Here is a 23,947-nt window from a genome sequence, read left to right on the forward strand (position 1 = left end):
GGTATCCAGGCCCTACAAGGCCATATTTGTTTCCTGTTAGGTTTCCTGAACACTTTGCCTCTGATAATGGCCCTGGATTAGCAGCCCAAGCTACAAATCAGTGGACCTAATCATGGGACACATGGTGGACTCTTCATGCTTCATGCCACACTCAAGCCACAAAGGAAACTGAGTATTTTAATGAACAATTACTGGATGGAATTTTGCAGCTGATGAAGAGATAAGACAACCCCAGCCTGGACCACACATCTCAGACAAACAATCCGGGTTCTCAAAGCAGCGATTGCCCTAAAGGACAATTCTCACTTGCGCCTCATGTTTGATCAGGATGTCTGCTCCCTTCCTTCAATTGTACATCTGTCTTTTATAACTTTGACATTTCAATATTTGTGGAGGACCTTGCAAAGACTTTCTAATCCCTTCAACCCCTTTCTAAAATTTATTTGTTTTGAGAGAGAGCAGAGCCTGACATGAGGCTCAAACTCACGAACTGTGAGACCATGACCTGAGCCAAAGTTAAGAGTCAGAAGCTTAACTGACTGAGCCATCCAGACACCCATCAACCCCTTTCTAAAGATTCAAATAGGTCAGAGATTAACATCACAGCAAGGGATGAGAGATCCAAGATTTTTGTGCTAACCAATTCTTCAACATGATGTGTCTTTCTGATTAAGTTGTACAAAAATGTTTTCCTATAGAAATGCTTTCGCCCTTCCTGCATATAGTCCTTCCAGACTAAAAGGTTTAGATGAAAATACAGAATTAAAAAACGTAAAAGAGACATACTGATAACAACATGGGAAAATGAATAACAAAAAACAGAAAAGAATCGTAACACTCTGGTACCTCGGGAGGCATGGGGAAGGGGGAAAGGGAAAAACATCAGTGGTCTTTCAGGTCTTTTAGAACCAGCCCTGGAAGCTTCTCCTTCTTCTTGAACTAAAACCTTGGGGTGTTGCCTTTCTGAGCTGCTGTAAGTGCTTTGGATCCAGACTGACTACTGATCCCGCAGTTCCCAGATCCCAACAGAGCACACAGAGATGTCATTCACATCACCAGGCTGATAAACTGATATCACACACAAATAAGACTGAAACGAACCATCTGTGGTAGTTCTGAAACCAAGGACTAAAGTGAATTATTCTGTCTGGACTGGGAACCCCAGGGCAGGAGCTCTGTTAGTCTGCAGCCAGATTAGTATCTGTCCCCTTGGGGTGCCCTCACATTGTAAACCCTGTTTTTAGGGAGACCACATTTGCCCCCTGGGATTATCCTTCTTGCATGTGAACCCTGACTATCCTGACACTGCCTCTTCTGAAGCTCAGAAGCTCCTCTGAAAGCTTCAGGTTAGCCTTCAGCTGTACTGTGGCCAAAGCTGTGCTGTGCTTGAATCAATGTCTTGGACCAGATAAGATAAGACCCATATAGAAACTTAGTGTGGGGGGTTCACACCTCAGTGGTGCAGTTGGTTAAGCATCCAACTCTTGATTTAGGCACAGGTCATGATCTCACAGTTTGTGAGTTCAAGCCCCGTGTCCGCCTCTGCACTGACAGTGTGGAGCTTGCTCTCTCCCTCTCTCTCTGCCCCTCCCTGGCTTGTGCTCTGTCTCTATCAAAATAAATAAATAAACATTTAAAATAAAAAGGAACTTAAGGGGGAAGCTTTCTAGCTCTTTAAAGGAAGCCCTACTGGGTATGGAACCTCTTTTTCTGACTTGGTAACTGAAGACTCATGGTTATATTCAGTTCTTCAGACAGGTTTCATCCTCCTCAGAATAATCTTGATCATTGCCTGGTCTGCTGTTGCGTCAGACTCATTACCCAGTTCTGACATAACTCCTCAAAGTCTCACCAATTAGAGTTCATGATAATGTCGTCTGTTTCCAGCTTAGGTCCTGAAAAGTCAGGGAATGAAATTGAGGATTTTAGCTCTAGGCTGAAATCCTATGTGTAATTTCTTAGGCCCCTCTACTGGCAGTGACAAAAGCTTTACTTCATAGGCTGGACGTCACAGGGCAAAAACCTCCTCCCACACCAGACTTGGTACCAGCCATGCATGGCAGTCTTGGAAGGGAGTGGCGGTCAAGGACCCAGGCCCCCCACCTCCCCGGCAGGCCATGCTTTTGGTGCACACCTATACTGCTAGCCCGGAAGCCTTTGCTTGGAGGTGTCCTTTTTTGGAAACCTGGAAGATACTGTACTCTGGCTGAACACTCAATACTTTTCCACTCTTAGCCCTCCTTCCTCAAACTCCTTCAGACCCCAGGGTTCACAAAACTGTAGGAACCTTTTTTTCAGGGTTCCCTTGGCAATGAGACAACCCCCAGGTCTGTGCTGCTCTATCTGACCCTCAGCTTGTGCACTCTTCCACAGGGGGAGACCTAATGAGGAAGTTGGCACTGTTAAAATCAATAATAAACAGACACTCAGCCTTTTCCTAAGCAGACAAACCAGTTTAGTCATATATAAAGTTTAATTTAACTTATTTTGCAAGGCTACCTTGACCTGGGTCATTTCTTGCTTGTGTCTTTGGAAATCAGAAGCAAAACTTGAACTGTTTCCCAAGGTTGATATCAGGTAACCACTGACCAATTCCCTATCATTTATAAGAAAATTCTAATATTGGGGCACCTGGGTGGCTCAGTTGCTTAAGCAGCCAACTTAGGCTCAGTTCATGATTTCGAGATTCATGAGTTGGAGCCCCTCATCGGGCTCTGTGTTGACAGCTCAGAGCCTGGAGCCTGCTTCAGATTCGGTGTCTCCCTCTCTCTTTGCCCCTCCTCTGTTCATGCTCTCTCTCTCTCAAAAATAAACATTGAAGAAAAGTCTAATATTATAACCAATCATTGTGAAGAATAAACAATCACTGCCTTCTCACTACATGAGCTGCTTTATATACTCCCACACCTCATACCGTGTTTTCGGCTGAGTGCTCTTGGTTTGCAAACTGTATTTTCTGGTGTGTGCATTACTAATTACTACTTTGGCAATTCACCGGTTTCATTTCTGTTATTTATACAGCACTTTCCCCTGTTCCAGCCTCTTCCTCATGCTACTGTAGTAAATGTTTATCCTTTTATTTTTAATGTTTTGTTTATTCTTGAGAGAGAGAGAGAGAGCATGAGCAGGGAAGGGGCAGAGAGGAGCAGAGGATCTGAAGTGGGATCTGTGCTGACAGCAGAGATGTCCCATTAGGAGCTGGAACTCATGAAAGGTGAGACCATGACCTGAGCTGAAGTGGTAACTGACAGAACCACCCACATGTCCCTGTAGTAAATGTTTAAAGACTTCACTGTTACTTTCATTTTGGCTTGCTGAATTTAATCAGCTACTCTGATGCCTGATTGTTTAGTCCTCCCTAGTTCATCGGAGCTGCAGACACTCTCAGAGACCAGGTATCTGTTCTGGGGCTTTTCCCTCCCCACTACCTCTGAATTTTGAGTGGTAATTACACTATTCGTGTTTCTGGATCTTTAGGACTTTGCTGGGACATTAATGAATAAGGTGGGTGACCACAGTGGGAAGTCTGGGTGGGCTCAGGAGAATCTCAGTGCATAAGAAGACTTCAGCTCTCAGGATTATCCACCGACAATGTATCTAGAACCATCACCAGAAGTGATCAGACATCTCTCAATGTGCTGATCTGTGATGCTGTTATTGGAAGACTGGCACACGGACTGCCCCATGGTTTTGGGATTCCAATGGTTTCCTTTTTGCTCAAGGATAATACTGCACAATCTAATTGATCCAGACCCCTAATCTCTCTAAATTGTCCAACCCCAAATCTGTTTTTAATCTCCAAAGGCCTAAGCCCCTCCCCCTCTGCCATTCTCTCTGTCCTATCTCTCTCTCCCCTCCATCCTCAGCTCTGGTGACTCTCATCTAGTAGGTTGGGGGTGGTAAGTGTGGCTTCATTTTTTTACTGAGAGGTGCTTTGCTACTAAAACCCTACAGGTACATTCATAGACTCTAAGTATTTTCACTTGTTTTTGAGAATATTGGAAAGCAATAACCCATATTGTTTTCAAGGTATGGAGAAAACAAATCCTCATAGCAGATAAATAAATGTTATTTTTCTTTCTATCAAACATGCCATTATGCTGAGCGGTCATCTTCAACAAACTTATACAATTTTATAACATTTATATTTAATGTGTAACAGGGGGGCCTGGGTGGCTTAGTTGGTTAGGCCTCTGACTCTTGATATCAGCTCAGGTCATGAACTCACAGTTCCTGGGACTGAGCCCTGTGTCGGGCTCTGCTCTGACAACAGAGAGCCTGCTTGGGATTCTTTCTCTCCCTCTCTCTCTGCCCCTGCCCTGCTCTTACACTCATGTGCATGTGGTCTCTCTCTCTCTCTCTCTCATTCCCTCTTTCAAAATAAATAAATAAACTTAAACAAATAAAATAAAATAAAATAAAATAAAATAAAATATTTTTGGTGTTTAATATAGTCTAGCAAAACTAGAATGAACTGATGACACAAGGGGCACCTGTGCCCTCACTTTGTTCTCGATGGTCCCAGGACTTCCTGTTCACTAAGAAACTCATGCACTGCTAAGCACAGATATATCTTAGTCTCCTTGTTTCTGTCTACCTTCATTAGGTATAGTACAAGAATTTTTTTAAATAGTTTTTAAAATTTATTTTATAATTTTATTTTCTTTTTTAACTGGTTATTTATTTTTAGAGAGAGAGTGCATGCAAGTGGGGTAGGGGTCAAGAAAGAGAGAGAGAGACAGAATCCCAAGCACGCTGCCAGTGCAGGGCCCTTCGTGGGGCTCAGTCTCACAAACTGTGAGATCATGACCTGAGCTGAAATCAAAGAGTCAGAACGCTTAACTGACTGAGACACCCAGGTGCCCCTGGGATAAGAAATTAAAAAAGCAAAACAAAACAAAACACTTCCCTTTTTTTCTCAACTTTGGGCTATAAAAAATAGTTGTGGTTTTTGTTGATCTGATAAAATGTCTTCATTTGCCTTTATTAAGAATATTTTCACTTCCTACAGAAGTGTGGACAGATATATATATATTTTTTTCTTCAATTAAAAAAATATCATTCCACTCCCTTCTAGTCTTTGATGTCTCTAAATAGAGGCCAACAATCATCTCACTGTATTTACTGTGCTGCTTCGTCTGGCTGCTGTCAAATTTTTCTCAGAATTTTGACTATAATATGCTTGAAACTGATTTTCTTTGTATTTATTCTAATCAGGTCTATGTCTTTCATAAAATCAGGGCTTTTTTGGCTAATATCTCTTTAAATATTTTTCAGATATGTATTGTTTTCCTTTTGTTCTAATTCCGGAATCCCAATTAAATGTATATTATTCCTTTTATTTTGTTCCACAAGGCACTGAGATTCTGTTCTCTTCTTTTTTTTTACTTCAGTTTTTAAAATATGCTTTTCAAGTTGGATACTATTTTCCTTCTTGGATAATTATTATTAATCTATCCTCAAGTTCCTTTACTCTTTCTTCTCTCATCTCTAATCATTCTTTTAGCCCATATAGTGGTTTTAAAGTTTCAGTTATTGTTTTTATAGTTTCAGAGTTTTCATTATTTTAAAATAATTTTTATTTTTCTGCTGAGATTTCCTACTTGTGCATTCATTAGAAACATATTTATCCCTTTGTCTTTGACTATAGTTAAGGCAGTTGCTTTGAAGTCTGTGTCCACTAACAAACATCTGGCTCATCTTGGAGTCAATCTCCACGACTGTCTTTTTCTTTTTTTTTAAAGCATGGGTCCTGTTTAAATATGTCTAGTGATTTTAGACTGTATAATGTACTCTGGAAATTGTGAAAGATATGTTGCAAAAATGTCTGGATTCTGTTACAGTTTTCTGAATTAAATTTTTTTTCAGGCAGTTTACTTGGCTGATGTCAAATTCCATGTGTCTTCTCGGCAGTAAGTAGCAGCTAAACTACCTCTTCAGGTCTTATAGTTTTACTTGAATTGTATAGAGTCTTCCTCAAACGTGTACTTTAGAGATGTTGGCAGTATTTATATGTAGAATTTTCAAACTCTTTCTATTGTGGGTATTTCTCTTCACTTTCCGGTGTATGTGGTAAACTTGCATTTTCTTTTCTAAATTACTTTTCTAGTCAACAAAATTGAGCTTCTCTACAAGTTTTAATTGTGTAACTTTGTGCTGACTGGGGTCTGTTCTCAGCTGAAAAGATACAAAACCAGGAAACTCACCCAATGTTATTTCCTTTTTACTAAGGGCATACTCCCTTTTGGTTTCTGACTGTTTTTGAATATTTTACAGTGACTTCAGATTCTTGTTCCCTGCTTCCCTCCCTACATCCCACCACCCATATGATTTGAAGTTTTCTATGGGACGTTGTTTTGATAGAATGAATTCCTCCCCTATTTGAAGTTCAATCTAAATTTTGCCTGTTTGGATCTTCTTATGAATGGAATCATACAGTATAAACTCCATTGGATAAGCTTTCTTTCACATAACATTTTTGTTCTTTATTCATATTGTTTTATTTATCAGTGGTTTGTTCTCTTCTATTATTGATTAACATTCCATCGTACGAATATACACAATATATGTATCTAATCTCCTGTTGAGATATATTTGAAGTGTCTTCAATTTTTTTATGTTATGAATTAACGTATTACTAGTTTTATGAATAAAGGTATAGACAAGTCTTCTTGTGGTGGACGTGTGCTTAATTCTTCTTGAAACTATACATAAAATTTGAATTCCTTTGTTACAGAGTAGATATATATTTCACTTGAAGACAAGTGCTAGATTTTCTCCCAAATTTGTACCATTTTACACACCCACCAACAGATTGCTACATACCCTTGCCAACATATGAGTCTGTAAGTCATTGCAATTCTAAGCACTTTAGTGATTTTTAGTGCTATTTCATTGTGATTTTAATGTGCATATTCCTGAACTCATCATGGCAAGAATTTTTTTTTATATGCACCTTGGCCACTCATAACTTTACTTCCAAATCCTTCCCTAATTTTAAAATTAGAATGACATGTCTGTTCAAATCATTTGCTCATTTTAAAATTAGATTGTTTTGTCTTTTTTATTGTTGATTTGTGGAGTTCTGTATAGATTCTGGATACAAGTCCTTTGTCAAATATTTGTTGGGTGAATATTGGACTATTTTCTCTCTGACTTTGGCTTGCATATGGTGTCTTTTTTTTTTTTCAAATGTTCACTTATTCATTTTAAGATAGAGAGGGAGAGAGAGAGAGCATGGGAGGGGCAGAGAGAGAGAGAGAGAGGGAAAGTGAGAATCCCAAGCAGGCTCTGTGCTGTCAGTGCAGAGCTCAATGTGGAGCTCGATCTCACGAACTGTGAGATCATGACCTGAACCAAAATCAAGAGTCAGACACTTAACTAACTGTGCCACCCAAGCATCCCACATATGGTGTCTTTTTACTGCTGTCTGTTGTTGAGAAGAACTTTAAATTTTTTTGTAGTTTAATTTATCATTTAAAATATTTTTAATTGGAATATAGTTGACATGTAATGTTATATTAGTTTCAGGTATACAGGACCATGATTCAACAATTATATATGTTACACAATGTTCACCATGGTAATGTAGTTATCCTCTGCCACCACACAAAGTTATTACAATATTATTGACTATATTCCCTGCATGATTTATCATTTTTTAAAAGTTTATTATTTCTGGTTCCTTTCCAGAAAATCTTTGTTGAAGAAATGATTGAAGAAAACATTTTATGTATATACATGAACTTTTTTAATACTTCATGAAGTGGATAGTCTGTCAGACAACTGCAAAATTGGGTTGAAAGCAGAAAACTTCTACAGGATAGAGAATGAACAACAAGGGAGAGGCAAATAGAAAATATCCAACTGGCAGGGGTCACATAGTCAACTTTGTGTGGGGTGAGAAGGCCCAGAGTTGGAGTGGCGTTTGGGGGTTGGCTCAGTGGATATACTGTGTGTATGGTCAAGTGAAACACTTACAGGAACACAAAAGTTACCTGAGTTCTGTTTGCTGATGTGGCACCCTGGACACAAGTGGCTCCATCTTGGGCCTAAATGGTTTTTTTTTAAACATCTTGAACTACTCAAGACTGTAAAAATGTTCTCCTCTGCTTTGTTGTAAAGACTTTATATTTGTATTTTTTACATCTAATATCTGGTTTGCTGACTTTCCTTAAAGAGTAATGACTTATTTTGACATGCGGTCACATTGCTTGTGGACCTTTCAATGACATTCTATTCAGAAGAAACATAATATCTGCCTCCAATTTGTCCCATGTTCTGACACTAAGACACCCTGACATTTTATGTTGACCTGATGTAGTTTTCAGAGAAGATGTAAGCAGACCCTCAGTGGCTGAGGAAACAGCAGTAGGATGCTGAGAATTTGGCAGGTGATATCACAGATACGATGTGCTGGAAGGCAGGGGAAGACTTTTCTGGACACTTTAACTCTTTTTCTACTGCATTCCCAGCATCTAAGGACACCATCCTTGTGGGGAAGGGGATCTGAGATGATTGATAGCGGTCATTTTAAAAATGAACACAGGTACTTTGTCTTTAGTGTTTATGAGAAGTAAATGGTACAAATGAAACTTTCTCACTTTAAACTAATAAAAAATGGGGAAAATAGATTAGAAGTTTGTTTTTAGTCTCTGGGAAAATAAATGTTGCAGGATTGTGATACCTAGATACTAACAACGTTTTTGTAGATCAAGGAAAAAATAAAACAAGGATCATGGGTCAGGGGATTCACAAATCCATAATATCCAGAGTTCCAGATCTAGAAAAAGGTAGTAGCCTAGAAAGAAATATAGCTGCTGCAAGATTTTGACAAGTTCTTTCATGTAGCAGACCCAAACTGAGGTCACTACTTGAGACCAAGAATAATGAGAGATAGGGTTCCTGTTCAAAAATGTAAATTAAACACACACACACACACACACACACACACCAAAAAACTGGTATCAAACCACTTCCTAGAATTACATTTCTGGAAAGTGGCTTATCTAGAAATGTAAGGAGATAGAGATACATTCTGCCCCCAAGGAACTGAACCGATCTTCCTTCCATCTCAGTAACTAGATCTGTGATGACCATGGAATCATCACTGGATCAGGATCAGAAGCCACCACACTAAGCTTTCATTCAAGGCAGAGTGTCTAGGAGAACAGGTTGAGGTAACTGGAAGAATGAGCACAAGGAGGAAATAAAAAAGAAAGAGAAAAGTCAGAGAGAATCTCCCACTCAGAATCATGTTAAAAAACCAGCAGGATCTGTGAATACATACAGACATTATGTATGTGTATTACAATGTAGCCTCAATATGTGAAATATTAATTAAGAAGCAAGGAGAAATGAACATAACAAAATGAGACATTTAAATGCATCTATTATTGACAGTATATCTAGAGATTAAATTAATCAAGAATAGCGAGTGTGACAAACATCATTTACAAACTCTGAAACTTATTCTGCCTACCACAAGGCAGAATGATGGCTAAATAGGGGCACCTGGGTGGCGCAGTCGGTTAAGCGTCCGACTTCAGCCAGGTCACGATCTCGCGGTCCGTGAGTTCGAGCCCCGCGTCAGGCTCTGGGCTGATGGCTCGGAGCCTGGAGCCTGTTTCCGATTCTGTGTCTCCCTCTCTCTCTCACCCTCCCCCGTTCATGCTCTGTCTCTCTCTGTCCCAAAATAAATAAAAAACGTTGAAGAATGATGGCTAAATAATGGCCGCTCAAATGGCATCCCCGTTGCAAACCTCTGTGATTATGTTAGGTTAGATGGTAAAGGGGGATTAAGATGACTATCAGATGAAACTAATCAGTACACCTTAAACTAGGGAGATTTTCCTGGAACATCTAGCTGGCTCAAATATAATCACAGAGATTTCTTTTTCTTTTTAACATTTATTTATTTTTGAGAGACAGAGAGAGACAGAATGTGAAGGGGGGGGGGGGGGGCAGAGAGAGGAAGACACAGAATCCGAACCTGGCTCCAGGCTCTGAGCTGTCAGCACAGAGACTGACGTGGAGCTTGAACTCATGAGCTGTGAGATCATGACCTGAGCTGAAGTCAGATGCTTCACCAACTGAGCCACCCAGGCACCTCAAATTCTGGCATTTTAAGCTGTGGAGTCTGTGGTAATATTTTATAATAGCTATAGAAAACAAATATTCTGCATCCCACAAAAAAAGAATATTTGTATTTTTTAATTGAGGCATAACTCACATACAACATTATATTAGTTTCAGGTGCACAACACAATGATTCAATATTTGTATACTTTCGGGCACCAGGGTGGCTCAGCTGGTTAAGCCTCCAACTCCTTTTTTAAAAATTTGTTTTAACATTTATTCATTTTTGATAGACAGCAAGGGACACAGAGTGCAAGTGGGGGAGAGGCAGAGAGAGAGAGGGAGACACAGATTCTGAAACAGAGTCCAGGCTCTGAGCTGTCAGCACAGAGCCTGACGTGGGGATCAAACTCACGAACTGTGAGATCATGACCTGAGCTGAAGTTAGACAACCGACTGGGCCACCGAGGTGCCCCTAGCCTCCAACTCTTGATTTCGACTCAGGTCATGACCTTGTGTTTCATGAGTTTGAGCCCCACGTTGGGCTCTGTGATGATAGCACAGAGCCTACTTGGGATTCTCTTTCTCCCTCTCTCTCTGCCCCTCCCCCACTCTTGTTCACTCTCTCTCTCTCTCTCTCAAAATAAATAAACTTAAAAAAATTGTATATGTTACCAAATGATCACCACAATAAGTCTAGTTAACATCTGTCACCATACGTAGTTACAAAATTTTTTTTTTGTTGTGATGAGAACTTTCAAGATCTGCTCTCTCACAACTTGCAAATACATAATACACCATTATCAATTATAGTCCCCATACTGTATATTATCTTTCCATGGCTTATTTATTTCGTAACTGGGAGCTTGTACCTTTTGACTACCTTCACCCATTTTGCCCACCACTCACTCCCCTCTTCTGGTAACCACCAGTCTGTTCTCTGTATTTATGAGCTTGTTTTTTGTTTGTTTTGCTTTTTAAGATTCCACATATAAGTCATATAATATCTGTCTTTCTCTGTCTGACATATTTCACTTAGCATAATGCCCTCAAATTCCATCTCTATTGTCACAAATGGGAAGAAGATGTCACTGTTTTTTATGGCTGAATAATATTTCACCATATATATCTATATATCTATCTATGTGTATAATCCACATCTATACCACATTTTCTTTTTCATTCCTCCATGAATGGACACTTAGAATGTTTCCATATCTTGGCTATTGTAAATAATGCTTCAATGAACATGGGCATGCAGATATCTTTTCAAATTAGTTTTTTAAACACATTATTAGTGAAATTAAAAATGACTACATTAATAGGGGAATATGTCATATTTATAATATAAGGATACAATATTATAAACATATCAGGTATTTCTGTATTAATGTACAGATTCAATGTAATTAAAACAAAAACTCTAAGAGTGTGTGTGTGCCCACGTGTGTGTGTGTGTGCGCATGTATTTATAAGTTGAGAAACTGCTTATAAAATTTTTGGCAACGCATAGTGCAAATAATGGCTAAGAAATTTTGGGGGGGAAAGTCGAAGGTCTTACATCCCAATATCAAGACTAGAAAACTTTAATTGTATTTATATAATATTGGTGCAAGTTTATATAAATAGACTAATTAAAGAATACCACATATACAGGAACATTCTTAGGCCTCTGAGAATTCTGTCTCAACTTACTGTGTCTAAATTGTCTAAACTGAATCTCCTAGGGATCTAATATCCACCCCTACTAAAATCACCAACTTACATTCCATCTCAAGGGAAAGGAGTTAATATGTTTGACCTCCTCCCTCGTCTGGGGATGAAACAATGGTGGGACCCATAAACCTGAGTTCTATCTCCTGGGAATATAAGGTAATGCATAAAAAGGTTGTTTTTACCCTTTATGGCACCTCTCCTCTGTTAAAATTTTACTTGTTTCCTTGTTTTCCTTCCAAACAGATACTTTCTACTATTGTAAATCAAGAGACGGAAGAGAATTCGTTGAGTTGAAAACTACAGCCAATTAGGGAAGAGAAAAATGCTACACTGGCTCTTTGATCTTTATCAAATAATGTAGCCTTGTGTTGTGTGCAAGTAGGGTCTGTGCCCTGGAGGACAGGACTCTGGGAGGAAGGAGTCCTTCTGATACCAGTGATTCCATAAAGAGACAGCTCCTGGCAGAAAACGATTGATTTTTTGTGCAGACTGACTAACGTGACCAGTAACACAGTGGAGAATCCAGAAGGAAAGAAGAGCTCTTTGGGTAAAAGAAGTGAAGTCAGGAGAGATTCAGGCTGAAGCAGCAAACTGTGGTTTGTATATTTTCTGTTGACCTCCTTTGTGGTTTTAATGATTAGTGGTTTATTTTTCTCCCCTTTAAATGTATCCCCTGTGACCCCGAAGAAGTGTGTTTTTTGTCAAGAGGCAGTGAGTCTGTGTTTCAAGAGACTCAGTTGCAATCTAGCCTAAATTATAGAGACATTTTGAGGCATTCTCAGTCTATCTACTTTTCATACCACAGGAGATGAGGTAGCTGTCCTTTTAGGGATGATTTTTATGAAGATTCTGTCGTTACCATTATTTGAATAAGTTCGGTGCCCACAGGCATTTAACCTAAATCAGAGCTGCAGATGAAACTTCAAACACACATTCTTACGGGCTTGGAGGATGAGTCGCGTTTGGGGCAAGGGTGGGGGTGCTGCTTTTGGACAGTGGTAACTGGTTACATTCCTCCCAGCCACGTAGATGTTTTGTCCACTTTGGCTAATTAAGGACTCTGGCAGTGACAAAATCATCCCCTATGTGAGAGAACCTCACTGTGTAAAGTTTTGACTGGGGTTCTGGCGGAGATGTCACAAAATCCCCCTTTCTTGTCACAAAACTACAGATTCCTGCCAAACACAATAATATAGAACTGTTATGACTTACCCACAAAATCCACTCCCTTTCCCTCAAAGCTTTCTGAATGGCTTTGTAGATTTGTTGGAGAGGGTAAGAACTAAACCTCTCCAAAACTGGTTGAAGGAGGGCCTCAGTTGCTCTGGCCTTTCCATGGCTGCACTCCCTGCTTATCACCATTACTGGCACCCTTTTCAAAAGTACTTTATAAACTAGATCATAGAATGGAGTTAAAACTAAAATGCAAAAGGCACCTCCAAAGGCAGACTCTATTCAGTGCAAAGCTAGCAATTCCCATAGATGGGGTCCACGAACCTGTAGACCAGAAATGAAAACATTAGGGCAGCACTGCTCTTAATTTTATCTCTAGGAGGTGAGAATCTGCTCTGCTTGACTTTGCCCAAGCCAATCACACTGGCTGGTATCTGTTACAGAGGCACTGTCAGACTCACTAATGGGTAGAGTGGTCTCCCCTCCTAAGTTAGGGAGCAGAGATCCTCCAAGGTTTAGGGCATCCTCACTGCCCTTTGCCTGAGTTGGGGGAATGCTGCTTACCTGTCCCTGGGCATTTTCTGGTAGATGCATTCTCTTATTTTCACATCCCAGGAAGCATCCCTCCTAATCGGAACCATATTTCAATCCCTGTGCAACAAATCTCCTGTACTACCCACAGCCCTGGAACTTGTCCTTTCTTTTTTCCTTCTTTTTTCATTATTTTTCTACTGCTTTATTGAAATTCTTCAGTTTATTTTTTATCAAAACCATTGTTGGAAACATAATATTTGCTCTACAAAAGCCTATTACTCACAGCTCGTCCCATTTCATAATTTTAACATTTCCTGCTTCTCTCTCTCCCCTGCCTTCCCTTTCCCTTACATACACAAGCCTTCTTCTCCTCATATACATATACTATGCTTTCTTTTTTCCATTTGAACCCCTGCCTATCCCACATAATCTACAGTAAGAAAGAGTCAGCATATGATATTGCTGACCCAGAAAAATAACTGTTCTTTACGGTTTATTTAAAAATGTATAAGGAAATGAATGGGGCCAATGGCAAAGAAAAGGCTCAATAACAAGTCAATTCTACAGGTGCCAACATCCAGGGAACAGAGGTGCTTCTCAAGCAGGAACACTGAATGTGACAGCTGCAGTCCCCGACCATGGTCAGTAGCAGAGTAGAAGTGTCTTTCAAAGCCCCTTATGATAGCTGATTTCTCCTCAGGGTTCAGAAGCCAGTGGATCCTAGACTAAAGGGACCATGCATAATTTGAGCTGCTACAATCCCAGTTCCTTTCTCCTTGTGGGAATACCTGGCCTGGACAAGTTCCACATCTGGATTGGGATTCCCTTTTGTGTCATCTATGTTTTGGCTATTGTGGGAAACTTCATCCTCCTCTACCTCATTGCAACTGAGCAAAGCCTCCACGAGCCCATGTTTTTCTTCCTAGCTATGCTGGCTACCACGGACCTCATCCTGTCCACTGCCACAGTGCCCAAACTGCTCAGTAACCTCTGGCTGGGCTTCCAGGAAATAACCTTCTCTGGCTGTCTTACCCAGATGTTCTTCCTCCACTTCAGCTTTGTAGTGGACTCAGCCATCCTGTTGGCCATGGCGTTCGATCGCTATGTGGCCATCTGCTTCCCTTTGAGGTACACCACCATCCTGACTCGGCAGGTGATCATCAAGCTGATGGTGAGCATTGTTGTGAGGAGCTTCTCTGTCATCTTGCCAGATGTTTTTCTGCTGAAACGGTTACCCTTCTGCGGGACACGCATCATACCGCACACATACTGTGAGCACATAGGTGTTGCTCGGCTTTCCTCTGCTGACATCTCCATCAACATCTGGTATGGATTTTCTGTCCCTCTCATGACTGTCATCTCAGATGTGATCTTTATTGCTGTTTCCTATACCTTCATCCTCCATGCTGTCTTTCACCTCTCATCCCAGGGTGCCCGCCAAAAGGCCCTCAGCACCTGTGGTTCCCATGTCAGTGTCATCCTCATGTTTTACACACCTGCCTTCTTCTCCATCCTTGCACATCGCTTTGGGCACAGTGTCCCTCGAAATGTGCTCATCCTATTTGCCAACCTCTATGTGGCCATCCCCCCTGCCCTAAATCCTGTGGTCTATGGAGTGAAGACCAAGCAGATCCAGGACAAATTTGCTCTCCTCTTTTCTTTGAAGAGGACACACTGAATGGGGAGGGTCACTGATGGAGAAAGTTAGGTAAATTAATTAGATGAGATTTTGCATAACATAGGAGCTATAAAAATAAAGCCGTAACTCCTATAGCTTGAAATTTTAGAGTTCCAGCCGTGTGCAAAGTAGGGACAGGTGGGGGAAAAGGAAAAAGAAAACCTAGACTTCCAGAAAATCAAGGGTTTTCTTGGTTCAGTTTTCTCACCACTTGTATGAAGAAGGTGATGATTGGTACAGAAGAGCACTAATACTAAGGTTTACCTCTTTCTATTGCTAATTTTGAGATATTTGAAGGCTACTTATTTCCTAGTATACAACTCACCCCTTTGCTTCTGAGTTCCTGAGTTAAAGGCAAAGGCTCCTGTCTTCCCTCTTTAAGTAGCTATCAAGTCTGTCTACTACAACTACTAAGCTTGATGCTCTGCAGTTCAGTCCTGAGTCTGTACATGAGTAATCCCTCCTCCCGTGTCCTGTACTTGCTTTACCTTTTCCCCTACCCATCTCAAATTACATGGAGCTTGTTTTCTTTTGTATCTGTTTTCTTCAGTTGCACGCTCCAAGAAAATTTTCACTACCTTTGGCTCATATTTTACAAATATTAATTAATTTAATTAAAAACAGTTATGGATCAGTCGATTAAGTATTCAACTCTTGATTTCGGCTCAGGTCATGATCTCACAATTTGTGATTTTGAGCCCCACATCGGGCTCTGTGCTGACAGTGTGGAGCCTGCCTGGGATTCTCTGTCTCTCCCACTCTCTTTGCCCTTCCCCTGCTTGGTTTCTCTATCAAAAATAAACAACAAAAAAATAAAAATATTAAAAATATTTTTTTAATAAAAAATAATTGTGAGAGGGTAATCTTAGTTCATTCATTTCACAGATGAGGAAATGGAGACCTACAAAGATTACAGAAAGACAATCAGTAGACTTAGGATCCAAACCCAGGTCTGCCTGATTCAGAATTTTCTGTCCAATTGCTTCCTGGGTACTACTCACTTGAATGGCTTACAAACTCCTCAGACTTAATTTCTTCAAAACTGACCTGGAAGCTCACTAACTTCCTTCATGAAAAGTGCCCTTCCTTTTTGGTCTTCTTTTACAGTGAATGGCACTACCCCCAACATGAGTTCCCAAGCCAGAAATCTGTGGTTTGTCCTTGATTTGTCTTACATCACCATCCAACAAAATTAATTCAATACTTGGGTTAAATGTTTGATTTGAAGGTGCTTATAAGCCATACCTGTAGATATATACATGACATTCTAGCCTTTACCCTGACCATTGAACTCACCTGGGCCCCTTTCTATTATTCGTCCCTCTGAGACTATTTCAAAGTCATCTTTTTATAGGAGCTCCATTCAATCCACTCTCTCTGTTAAAGCTAGAGTGATCATTTTACAATTCATATGATAGTGTCACTTTGTACCTTGAATCTCTTCAATAATTCCATTGCCTTCAAGATCATGCATAATATTGTTCTCGGTATCAATGCAAGGAATGGAAGAATTTAATAAAAAGAGCAATCTTGTATGAAGCTCAAAGCCTTACATGTAATTTACATTTATTTACACTTCATTTATGTTTATTTTGCTTAATTTGCACATCCCTGACTCTTTGAACAAGTAATTTCAGAAGCAATGTTCTTTTTGTGTGTGTCATACTCAATGTCCTATTATTTAAAACAACAACAACAACAACAACAAAAATAACAACAACAACAACAGCACAGGGTGCGTGGTGGCTCAGTCAGCTAAGCATCTGACTTCATTTCAGCTCAGGTCATGATTTCACAGTTCATGAGATTGAGCCCCATGTCAGGCTCCATGCTGACAGTGCAGAGCCTGCTTGGTATTCTCTCTCTCCATCTCTCTCTGCCCCTCCCTTACTCTTTCCCTTTTTCTCTCTCTCTCAAAACAAATAAATAAATATTTAAAAAATAAAACAACAACAACAACTTGGTGTGAGTAGAGTGTGTATTGAGTGGAGTTGGGTAGGATTCATCTATGTTCCTCTTAAGAAACTGTCCCAGGATAAAAACACCCATTTCCTAAAATCTTCACTGAAAGAGAAGCCATAAATTTAATCAAGATGAGCATTTTAAATTACTTGGGAATAAGAAGTAAAGAGTAAAATTGGCATAATGAGATAAGATCCTCTGTGTGTCTGTGTGTGTGTGTGTTGACATTTTCTTTGCTGTCTGTAGTGCCCTTAGGCAGCTCAGAAGATACCCAGACGGGGCTGCTTTATCCATGCCACAGTTACAAACCATCATACTTATTTGCTCTTTAATTTATCTATCCACACCTACATTATGAGCTCCTTGAAGGCTGAAACTTAGTCCTAAGCATCTTCTTATGCCCTTTGGTATGAAAGTATGTGATATAACATGTGTTCTCAATAAATGTTTCATACACCTTCAAACTTCACCAGAAACCCCTTCCTTTCTGCCATTATCCCTAACTTTTCCTTTCTTCCCTATTCAGTTTAGATTCCATAGTATATAATTGCAGTCATTGTCATGTTAACCCTAAACTCAACTTGTTCTAAAGTCAACTGTCCTCCTTACATATTCAGTTAAAAAAAAAAAAGGAATCTTAATGAATCTTAGTGAAGTTAGCTCTGTATGTTGGGGCAGCTGGATAAAACGACTGTGCAAGACATACTGATATTACTGTTAATATATTAAGACGGTACATCACCATACTTGCCAGCTTTCAGCTTCTCAAATGCATCAGATTTCTCCTTTTCTCTTCTGCCTGTGCTTTCTCTTTATTTATTTATTTTTGTTTGGCAATTCCTATTTAGGCTTCAACTACAAATCCCCTCAGATAATATTAGATTAGTATCTCTTATATACATTCTCACTGCACAAGGTACTTTTTATTTCAAGACTTACCACAACTTTAATAAAATGATTGCTTGTATACTTAGTTGTTTAATATCTATTCCCCCATTATGTGTCATCAAGGGCCAGGTTCACGCCTGCCTGCCTTGTTTACCATTGCATTCCTATCATTTACAATCTCTTAGGTTGTAATAGGCATGCAATAAGCATTTGCTGAATAAAGGAGTTGAAATGAATAAGTTTTAATTAATGAATGAAATCCATTTGCTTAGAGGGAGTCTACTTGGATTTGTAACTCTAAATAATCAAAGAAAAATTATGGAGAGTCATGGAAAAAGAATTTTTCCACAGAAAGGTGATAGTTGTTTCCCCACTTATTCCTCAGAGCTCTTCTTTAAATTAAGCATTTCCAAGTTATCATTCCCTTACTATAGATGCAGAAACTGATTTCTAGAACAGTTAAAGTACTTTGTTACAGCACAAGGGAGGGATGAGTGGAATAAGCGATAAATTCCAGATTTTTAGCCATAAGACATTGAAAGTAAACTTCCTTCTTGATCTGATGGGCAGTTGTACACAGGGTTCTATTGGAAGGTTGAGACCATACCCTGGCTGGATAGCTATGATTTTCAGATTTGTGTGTGCTTTGTGTTAGAGGTTTGCTCTAGACAAATAGATTAGTAGCCTATAGTCTAAAAATGGATTGAACACAAAATTAGTAATGATTCTTCACTGAGGGAAGATGGACAGAATTGCCAAGCAAGAGTGAACATTGAAATAAGTATCTAAAAAGAGAGGCCTCTTCACATCTGGAGAGATGAAGTCCCAGTGAGAAATAGCTCCAGGGTTTTGTTATATAAGGCTAGAAGTAGATGCTTTTCAGACATTTATGGATTTTCCACTATGAAATACTCTCTGCTAGGGATTCACAAGAAAATGAAACAGTCCTTGCACCAGAAGTCTTAGGAGTTTTATACTGAGCCGACACATGGTAGATATGATTCTTTATCAAATTACTGATCAAACTAGATAAAGACCCTCATGAGGCTCAGGTGTGCTGCTATCATGGATTCCAGAATTTCCAAGCCCACACTAATATGAACAAAGGTGTAAGTTCCTAAGCTGGGAAAGTGTTAATTTGGTCGAACCTTTGCTCATGGCCTAGACTGACTTGGGGCCTTCAGACCTGAGGCTTATAGGTCTCCTGGGTTCAGAGGGCCTCTGTTCTAACTTGTCTCAAATCCCCAGAGACATAAGAGACGTACATTTGCACTCCACTCCTCTGGGCTCTGTATTGGTTCTTCCCTACTGTGAGCATGATCTTACGTCTGTCCTTACTGCCCTGGGAACTGCTTCTTTTGTTCTTTGGTCTGTTTTTTACCTGCTGTGTTTCTGCACTCTCTGATCATCACCTTGCCTTTGCAAAGTAGTTCCGGGACCAGGATCTACAAGGTATAAGCCGGTGGTGAGGAAAGCAGAACTATTAGGGAGTAATAGCAGGGAGCAAAGTCAATGAGAATAGGAGCTGGTGAAGAGGAGAGGAGGAGTGGGGAAAGACAGGGCTCTGAGGAAGAGGAATAGACAAGATTACAATTCTGTATATAGATTATAAAGCTGACACTCATGCTAAGAGAATGGTATGATAGACAGGTGTCTATTAGGAGCTTAATTCTGAGCCCCTCTCACTGTTTTTTCTCAAATGTTTCTAGGTTTTTCTGGTCAAAATTTATAATGTTACAGATGTAGGTGTGCCTGGGTGTCTCAGTCGGTTGAGCGTCCAACTTCAGCTCTGGTCATGATTTCACGGTCCATGAGTTTGAGCCCCACGTCGGGCTCTGTGCTGACAGCTCAGAGCCTGGAGTCTGCTTCAGATTCTGTGTCTCCCTCTCCCTCTGCCTCTCCTCCGTTCATGCTCTGTCTCTCTCTGTCTCAAAAAATAAACATTAAAAAAAAGAATTAAAAAAATATAGTGCTACAGATGTAAAAATAAATAAATAAAAGAGAATGAGTGGTCATGATACATTTAGAACTGACCATTTCAGGCTGGGACCAGACATATGGAGATTGAAATTCCATATGCCACCTCAGAGATTATTAGGTTATCCTATATGTGTAAGCATGACTTTGTATTTGTGAGTGCATTTATGAATGCTCTGAATGTCCTGTTCTTTTAGGATGATAGGGGCAAAATCCACCCACCCTACACACCACAGAGAGACACAAATACAAAATAGAGTTGAACAGATGCTTTCTGGAATGGGTCTCAAAAGAATCTTTTTGTGACCCATGGACCAACCATGGATATTCCTCTCCCTAAAATGGGGCAGAAGAAAGATATTCACATAGACACACTTAGCATAAAAAAGAGAAATAAAGGCAAGGTATGGATTATAATACTCCATGAACAAGGTATTGCTGATGGACCTGTCCTGTGTTTAGTTTGGTGCTGGAGGAGACAGAGAACATAGAGATATAGCCTATATTCCTAGCCTTAGGAGAGAGGAGAAAAATGCTCAGCAGTCAGTCAGAGACCAGTAAGTAAGGTGGGAATAGAATGCTTGCTAAATGCAAAATCCTATTCAGGAAACTGTAATCAAAGAGACTGTGATCAAAGAGTACTAATAGATTAAAGAGAATGTATAGTTAGTAACACCAGGGAGGTTTCAAGAATGGAAATGTAAAGCCACAGACCTCTTTTTATGTATCTAGAACTTTTTATGTATCTAGAACTTTCCTCTAGGTGAGGAAAGTGCTACTAATTTCCCACATTTAGCTGCGTCCTTCCTTCCAGACCATCTTTCAGTAGTGTGCGGTGACTGTGAATCCCCTAGGTTTGTTTGGTGGGAGTCTTCATCTCACCAAAGTATTTAAATATGGAAGTATTTAATATGGAAAGCAAGTTTTCATGCTTTTCCAGATCTTTAATTTTCCAGAGTTTAAGTGGAGGGACCTACATTATATTATTACGGTAGGCTTTGAGGATATAAACTTGAGAGAGAGGTGGGTGAATGACAGGGTGTTCACAACACTATTTGGATGATCCAGTTCATTAGTATCAAGTCTAATGGGCCTCTGCCACTCATTTATTCAACAAGAACTTGTTGAATATTCTGTGGCAGACACTGTTCTAGGGATAGAACAGTGAAATAAGCAGACATGATATCTATCCTCTTCAAGTTTACCATTTGTTAAGTGAGAAAGCTAAGTAAAATAAAAAGAAGAGTGTGGGAAGTGCTCTGAATGGCTACTGTGGAGTGCCAGGAGTGTACCTGGGAACATTACCTAATTTGGATATTGTTCAGGAAAGCTTGCTGTGTACTGTAGGGAAAGCTAGCTAGAGAAAGAGAGAAATGGACCAAGCTAACAAAACCTCCAAGAACAAATGTAGGTGGAAAAGAAATCAGACAAGAGTATTCCCCAAAGCTGAAGTTTAAATTGGGGGGTGACACATTCCATGGACTAAAGGCATCTCACTTTTGACATAGGAAAGAGCTTTATGGCCCTATGTGGAGCTTGAACCCATGATCCTGGGTTCATGACCCGAGCCGAAATCAATAGTCAGATGCTTAACCAACTCAGCCCCCAGGTGCCGCTACATATTTTTTACTTTTTAAAAAAATATTCTGAAGTTTTGTTACCCATTAATTATACTACCAGCTGATCTTCTCTGTATCATTCCAACTTCAGTATGTGTGCTAAGGAAGCCAGCAGTATTTTGGTGTCTTTTGATTCCTATACACAGGGCTTTACCTCATTCTTTTTAGAAGTTATATACAGTAAATGTTAAAATTATTCCCACGTTAAAAATTAAAATGGTGCCAGCTTTTCAATTTTTATTTTTTGATATTTTAATTTCACTCAAATTTTGTATTATAAATGTTGCTGCTGTGAATATCGTTAAGCCACTTATTTATTTATATAACTGTATCTGTGGAAGCATTCATATATTTGGAACTTTTGGGACAATGGATATGTGCACTTTATGTTTTGATTCATATTGGCAAATTAGTATCTAAGAATGTTACACAGTAAACCCTTCTAAAAGAGTTATAACAGCTCTTATTTCCTCAGACCCTTCACAGAATTGGCTGTTATCACTCATACCATCAATCTTTTTAAAGTCTTTATTAATGGTAAATAATATACCTCATCATTCATGTTTTATATTGAACTTACTTATAAGACTGAAAATCTTCTACATATTTATTAAACATTAGAGTTTCTTCTCATGTGACTTGATTATTCGTATCCATTGTCACTTTTTCCACTTGATTAAAGGGCTTTGCTTCAGTGACTCTAAGAATAGTTTAAATAAATGTATTAAATGGAATTATATATTTTTCATTTGAATTAGTGCATTTGTCATGGAATTTTTTGCCTCCTGTTTAATTATTATTTCTCTGTAATAGTTTGTCCTTCCAGTTTCCAATCTGTGTGTGTGTGTGCGTGTGTGTGTGCGTGTATGTGTATATATATATATATATATATATATACACATGTGTATGTGTATGTGTATATATACATGTGTGTGTATATATATATATATATATATATATATATATATATACACATACACGCACACACACACACACACACACACACACACACACGGTAGGGGATGTGGGATATAGGCAAGGTGGCTTATACATAATTTTGTGGCAGTGAATAGGGAACTGAAATCTTAGCTCCTGAAACCTAGCTCAGTCTTGTCTATGCATTAGCCTCTGCTGTAACTGAATCTACTTTTAAAGAAATGAACTGCACTTAGATTTGAGTACCGAAGATATTTACTGCTGCTGACTGCCGGACTTGCTATTTCTTCCTATCTGGAATTACAGTCTTTCCATCTTTTTTCCCCTCTCTAGTTGGGAAAGACTCTACATCACATGTACCTTTAATTGCTCAAGGAAAATTGGTACATTTGAGTTAGAATGCAGAGGTCTTGCTGACAGATGACGGCACATGGGATGGAACAGCCAATGCAAGGGTAGCAATAAGTGGATGTAATACAGAGATACTTAGGGAACAAACCTGTAACATGATACTTGTTTGGAAGATGAATAAGATGATTGTGTGTGAGAGGATATGATTAAGATAATTTCAAGGCTTCTAGATTGAGAAACTGTGTTATACTATCATTTGCTAAATTGGAAAACATTATAGGAGAAACAGATTTGAACATGCTGAGTTGGATGCGCATGGGATTTCTAACATGGCAGACACTGGGTAACTAATTCCAAAGCTAAGGAGAGAGGATTGTCTTCAAAATTAAAAAGTTCTTCAACATAGGAGTTACAAAAGAATCTTCAACATAGGAGTTACAAAGTCATGGCATTTGGGGTTATCATCCAGGTGGAGTTTATTAACCTAGAAAGCAGCAGACATATATAGAGCACTACAGAATGCTAACTACTCAAGACCAGGTGGAAAGAAAAATGAGTGAATACTGAAGTTGGAGAAAAGATTTGTGTATCATGTCACAAACAAGAGTTTTGGAAGAAAGGCCCCGCTGTTTCATAAGTCTCACCAGAATGAGTCATTGTATAGATTAGACAGGGGCATGAATGCTGTGGCATAACTCTACCCGGAGACTGGGCTCCCTCTGCTGGGATGTCTTCTGTGAAGGTTCAGAGCAGGGTTCCATTCTTTCCTTGAGACCAATGTGACAGAGTGAGTTATTGGAGAATACCTTTTCTTGGAAACTTTTCCAACTTGGTAATATCTGAAGACAGAGTAAACCACTTAAACCTTAGATTCTAGGGAAGAATATTCTTTGTCTCCTCTTTATGTTGGTGAACTTTGCTACAATATTGATGAGAACGAGGGCAGATGCTCCACTGCAGAGAAAGAGCAAAAAAGAAAAGAGACTGCATGGTCTATTTTGGTGTTGGACATTGGTCCTGCCTTTGTTTAGCCCCT

General features: G+C 39.5%; 1 protein-coding gene across 1 annotated transcript; it reads left to right on the forward strand.

Annotated features, from left to right (window-relative positions):
• Positions 1-14,096: 14,096 nt before the first annotated feature.
• Positions 14,097-15,178, forward strand: LOC122200180 (olfactory receptor 52H1-like). The gene has a single exon (XM_042905659.1). The coding sequence runs from the start codon at positions 14,237-14,239 to the stop codon at positions 15,176-15,178; it is 942 nt and encodes a 313-aa protein (XP_042761593.1). The 5' UTR covers positions 14,097-14,236.
• Positions 15,179-23,947: the final 8,769 nt, after the last annotated feature.

Source organism: Panthera leo, chromosome D1 (assembly GCF_018350215.1).
Source record: "Panthera leo isolate Ple1 chromosome D1, P.leo_Ple1_pat1.1, whole genome shotgun sequence".
NCBI classification, from domain to species: domain Eukaryota; kingdom Metazoa; phylum Chordata; class Mammalia; order Carnivora; family Felidae; genus Panthera; species Panthera leo.